The 6246-nt window shown below is 41.6% G+C and overlaps 1 protein-coding gene across 1 annotated transcript; it reads left to right on the plus strand.

Moving 5' to 3' along the window:
• The first annotated feature begins 3881 nt into the window (after window positions 1-3881).
• LOC133445760 (gamma-crystallin M3-like) lies at window positions 3882-4770 on the plus strand. The gene is made up of 3 exons (XM_061723173.1): window positions 3882-4018; window positions 4108-4350; window positions 4441-4770. Exons 1-3 carry the CDS (start codon window positions 3986-3988, stop codon window positions 4711-4713), a joined length of 549 nt encoding a protein of 182 aa, XP_061579157.1. The 5' UTR covers window positions 3882-3985; the 3' UTR covers window positions 4714-4770.
• The last annotated feature ends 1476 nt before the right edge of the window (window positions 4771-6246 follow it).

The raw sequence follows: 6246 nt of genomic DNA on the forward strand, positions 1-6246 counted from the left end.
GGGACCTGAAATGGACCACCCACATCAACTGAGAGTAGAGCAGAGGTTGTACTTCCTGCGGCAGCTCAGGAAGTTTAACCTGCCACAGCAGCTGCTGATCACCTTTTACTCTGCCATCATACAGTCTGTTCTCTGCTCTTCCATCACTGTCTGGTTCGGATCAGCCACCAAACTGGACAGGCACAGACTGCAACGGACAATCAGGTCTGCAGAGAGGATAGTTGGGACTAACCTCCCATCTAACGACGACCTGTACCGGTCCAGGACCAGGAAACGGGCAGGTCGAATCTCTGAGGACCCCTCACACCCGGGACACAGCCTGTTCCAACTCCTCCCCTCTGGACGGCGCTACAGAGCTCTGTGCGCCAGAACCTCCAGACACAGGGACAGTTTCTTCCCGCAAGCGGTTGCTCTGATGAACTCTCACAAATAACAGTCTCAGAGTAACCAAACACGAGCAAAAAAATAAATAAATCATCTAGCACCCTCTTTAATGATCATGTCTGCCTCACCCTGCTGCACCTCTCACTTTGTATTCACTACCTCAAACTGCTGCACCTTTAAAATGTTTATACTGTACATAGAAATACCACATTTGTTTATTGTTTATTTGTTTATTGTTTATTTCTTAATACCAAAGAGCGAAATTACCGGAGTCAAATTCCTTGTTGGACAATGTTCGAACCTGGCCAATAAAGCTGATTCTGATTCTGATTCTGATGGTTCTGCGTTAAACCAACGCAGAGCACACGCCGTCGCCGTGACGCCGTCGTGAACCCTTCGGACTTCTCCGTCACCCCATTTCGCCGCGGTGCAATACCCCCGCGACCGCTGGGGGGTCGCGATCTTTTCCTGAATGGTTTATCTGACTTTTCCGCTCACAGTGAATCAAAGAGATGAGGAAAACTATTGTGCAAAAAACCAAAACAAAAAAAAATCACACATATACGAAGAAAAGAGCGCTGAAAGTTCACGACTGCTTCAAATCGGAAACCGGAAGTGCGTTGCTACCAAGCGAACCAATCACAGCCCTCTCGGTCTGCGTTTGGCCTGCGTCGCATCAACGCGTAGTTTAAATTTTTGGGAGGTACGCGTCAGCGGCGGCGTCAGCGGCGGCGTCAGCGACGGCGTCAGCGACGGCGTCAGCGACGGCGTCAGCGACGGCGTGGCTTGCGCGACACGCCGCAACCTACGGCGTAGACACAGCGTTGATTTGACGCGGAACCATAAATCAGCCTTAAGTGCTCGGGCCCTAATTACCCAGTGTTCAGAAATGCAAAATATGTTAATTAGAAAACTGTTATGAATGAAATTGGGGATGTTTTTAACTTTAATATATAATGAACCCTATAGATAATAAATAAATATAATTTTCTGTGTATTACTTAATTTTTTAGGCATCAAGTAAGCCAATTTTATTCTCTTCAGCCACCCTACTAACATGACCCACTTTCTCACAATCTCTCCAACTCCTTACCTCCACCCAGCACCCACAGTCCCACCTAAACTGGTATCATATTTTTCACCCTATTTCATGATTGTACACATGATTTGTTTAGTTTTGTTTTTTTTTTTTTGTTTTGTTTAGTTTTTTCGTTCTTATAAAGGCCTCCCAAGTCACATTTGCCAGAAATTTTCACATTCACACTTCTACTTCTTCCCCCATATTTAAGAAACTACATCTAGCAAGCTTTTATTCCCAATGTGGGCATATATTTGTGGAAGTTTAAGATGGCATAAATAAAATTAAGAAATTGTAGAAGAAAGGCCAGAGTCGACTCCACCTGGTGAGGAAACTGAGGTCTGGAGGTTCGGAGTCTGCAGGACTCTTTATGACTCTGTCGTAGCATCCACCCTTTTCTATGCAGCAGGCTGCTGGGGGACCGGACGCACCGACGAGGACAGGAGCAGGATTGACAAACTGGGGGGAAGGTCTAGCTCTGTGCTGTGATGTCTTCTGGAGTCTGTTGTAGCGGTGGGAAAGAGGAGCGTGTTAGCAAAGCTGACATCCTTCATGGACAACCCACATCACCCTCTGCATGAGACCGTGGGTGCGCTGAGCAGCTCCTTCAGTCAGAGACTGAAACACCTTTGCTGCAGGAAAGAGCGCTTTTGCATGTCATTCATCCCAACATTAGTTAGACACTTGGTTACTTTACCTCTGCTGTCATCACTATAGATATATGACTATAGGTATATGTATGTATGTGTGTATATATGTATGTCCTATTTATAGTTAGATTTTATTTATTTGCATATCCACAACCCTCCATCCATTATGCATACTGTGTATGGTTGTACATAGAACACCAGCTTCTGTTGTATATCGTAATGTATTTTATCTTATCTAATTATTTACTTATTTTTATTTACTTATTTTTTTGCTTACTCTTCTGTTCTTGTACTTGAGCTGTGGAAATGCACAAATGGAAATGCACAAATCTCCCATTGTGGGGTCAATAGTCTTATACATACATACACATATATATATATATCCACATATATATATATATATATATATATATATATATATATATATATATATATATATATATATATATATATATATATATATATATATACATATATACATATCTTTATCTATATAGCACCTTTCAATACTCATGTTGCATCCAGAATGCTTTACATCAAATGGCAAATAAATGCATAAGAACCAAGTGGATAAAGATACAAAAAATGACATCAGGTTTGAACATAAAACATACATAAAATCGGCTTCAATATATATAAATATATGTTGCTTATATTATAACACATAAGCAACACTGCATACAGGTGCATTTACAATCCCTCTAATAGTCAGAATATTTATTAAGATCATGAAGAAACCCCACAGGGTTTAAAGACAGACATCATCCTGAAATAAGAGAAATATGAGTGTTTTTCAATAATAAATCCAGAGACAAGTTCTTGACAGCTCAGGACAATTTTAGCACCATCCGTAAGTCAAAGGGCTGTATTGCGGTTCTCATCCAAAACTTTGCTGCCAATTGGTTTCCCCCCACAGAGAACGTGATTTATTGTTCCTTATGAGGGAAATTTAAAGCGTGGGCTTTCAAACTGGATTAGCGAGGGCTTTTTTATGTCTCACTCTTGCTCTGTCTGTCTTTAATGCTTGAGTCAGAAGACCACCTTCCCTGAGAGTCTGGTTCTGCTGAGTCTTTTCCTAGTAAAAGGGAATTCATTCTTCGTCTCCACGGTGTCCTCCTACTTCGTCCACGCTCAGACAGGTGGACTATATCAAAATAAAAGTTCTAGGAAATCTTTTGGTTTTGTTAGTTAAATAACTTGTTTTCTAGTGGGGATTTGTTTAAATGTTATAATACTAAATTGGATAAACTAAACTGGATTCAAATGGATTAGACGGTATTTAGCTATTCATTCATTTATTTGGCCTATTTTCTGCATAACAGGCCCTCGGATGATATTTGTTGTTAAATGGAACTACAGAAATAACCACAATTTAATTTTAATTTGGAAGTTTGTTACCTCACATCTCTCACCTCTGTAGGTGTTTGAAATAGTAATACAAGCATTTTGTACAGTTATGCAATTATTGAACTTTTTTTTTCTCATATACAAACAGTTGTCACTTGAGTCACAGCAATATATGTACAACATAAAAGCGTATTAGAGAAAAAGAAAATAAAAAGTCTTAATTTAGATAACCACTGTGAAAACGTATGTACCAAACAGGTCACAAACACATATGGTCCAGCCTTTTCACAACATACAGTACAGGCACTGTTGAAAGTGCTGTATACCATGAAAGGCCTTTCTAAAGACTGAAAAACATGACCATAACATCGTCATTCTGTGGAGTTCAATGGTAAGCTGCTGAGTTAGGGGTTTCATGACGGGGGACACAGCAGTTCTTTACGTTTAGCCAGGTATAAAAGGAAAGGGTTAATGCCAGGTAGGCAAGCAGTTCAGGAGCAACAGCAACAACTCATCTACAGCCAACATGAGCAACACCGACATGAACATGAGGGGCAAGGTAAAAAAAAAAATATATATATATATATTATAATATATGTTTTTAAATTGACCACTTTTTTTAATTAGTGCAACACGTTGTTTTTCTAGATCATCTTCTACGAGGACAGGAACTTCCAGGGTCGCTCCTATGAGTGCATGAGCGACTGCTCCGACATGTCCTCCTACCTGAACAGGTGCAACTCCTGCCGGGTGGAGAACGGCAGCTTCATGGTCTACGACCGTCCCAACTTCATGGGAAACCAGCACTTCATGAGGAGGGGCGAGTACTCCGACTACATGAACATGATGGGAATGAGCGGTGGCATCAGGTCTTGCCGTATGATCCCCCAGGTATGTTTAAAGCAAAGGGTCATAATGTTCTAACACAATTCTGATCACAATTGTTTGGAAGTTCATTATTCTGATATCCTTTCAAAACAGCATAGAGGCCAGTTCAGGATGAAGATCTTCGAGAGGGAGAACTTCCAGGGCATGAGTCATGAGCTGATGGACGACTGTGACAACATCATGGACCGTTACCGCATGTCCGACTGCATGTCCTCCCATGTGATGGACGGCCACTGGCTGATGTACGAGCAGCCCCAATTCAGAGGCAAGATGATGTACCTGAGGCCCGGAGAGTACAGGAGCTTCAGGGACATGGGAATGAGCGGCATGAGGTTCCAGAGCATGAAGCGCATCATGGACATGTAAAAACCAACATGTTCATTACATCAAAATAACCGAAATAAATAAAACTTTTTGACAAAAGTTTTTTGCCACTTCAGTCAATTTTGTGTATATCAGTCGATGACTGAGTTACTGATCTTGTGTCAAGCATAAATGGCATGTTTCATACATGGGTTACATTTAGTGATATTAGCAAATGTTTGTTATTATTTTAAATGGACGAAACAGCACAGATAATAGATGATGTGAAAAAGCATATCCAGAATCCATCCCATTTATCCATTTTCATCCGCCTGATCAGGCACTGGGTCACAGGGACAGCAGTCTTAGACGAGATGCCCAGGCTTCCTTCGCCCCAGACACTTCCCCCAGCTCTTCCAAGGGGATTCTGAGGTGTTCCCAGACCCCCGGAGACACACTCTCTCCAGCGTGTCCTGGGTCTTCCCCTGGGTCTCCTACCAGTGGGACGTACCTTGAAAACCTCCCTTGAGAAGTATCCAGGGGGCATCCGATACAGATGCCTAAGCCACCTCAGCTGACTCCTCTCCATGTGAAGGTTCTGCAGCTGTACTCCAAGCCCCACCCGAGTGACTGAGCTCCTTACCCTATCTCTGAGGGAGCGTCCAGCCACACTGCGGAGGAAATTAATTTTGGGCCGATTGTATCTGTGATCTTGTCCTCTTACTACAACTACTACTACTACTGTCATTTAGCAGACGCTTTTATCCAAAGCGACTTACATATGAGAAAACAACACAAGCAGAAATTTTCATTACCCTTCCACTTCCAACAATTACATTTAAAATGTATTTGAGGATATTTGCACACTTTTAAATATGTTCACTTAACAGTTGCTTTTGAAAAGTTTAACAAAGATATACCTTTAAATAAAAGAACTAACTTTAATTGTAAAGACCTGACAAATACAAATTTAGTAAGACCCCCACTGATTTTACTCTAAAGCCCAAAAAAAACTGTGAAACCCTCAATAACTAAAGAACTGTAGTTGCATTTGTGTTACCACTAGAATTACATGAAACCTAAATACCATGGTGACTAGACAGCTAAAGTATGTTTTATACATCTACTCAATGTTTGTATGGGCTCATTGTAACCTGGTGGCATTGTAATGTAAAGTTGTGTGTCATCTGCGTATTTATAGTAAATTATCTTCTTTATCATTATTTGTACTCGTAGATGTTAAATAGGAGGGGTCCTAGGATAGAACCTTGGGGATCTCCACATGTTATTTTTTTGCCAGTTGACACAAACAAGTAATTTAAGTAAGACTCAAACCAGTCAAGTACTGTGCCAGAAAGTCTGAGCCAATTCTACAGTCATTCGAGTAATATACTATGGTCAACAGTGTCAAATGCTGCACTGAGGTCCAATAATACCAGTATTGTGGTGTGGCAGGGTGGAGTAGCTGCAGCCACTCAGGCTGACGGGACATAGGTGTGTCCCGTCAGCCTCTCCACCCTGCCAGCCTTGATAAGGACTGGGAGACTGCAGCTGTGGGAGAGACTCAGAATGAAGAAGCTGCTGCGTGAGGTGCTT

The sequence above is a fragment of the Cololabis saira genome, chromosome 6, assembly GCF_033807715.1.
Source record: "Cololabis saira isolate AMF1-May2022 chromosome 6, fColSai1.1, whole genome shotgun sequence".
Taxonomy (NCBI): Eukaryota; Metazoa; Chordata; class Actinopteri; order Beloniformes; family Belonidae; genus Cololabis; species Cololabis saira.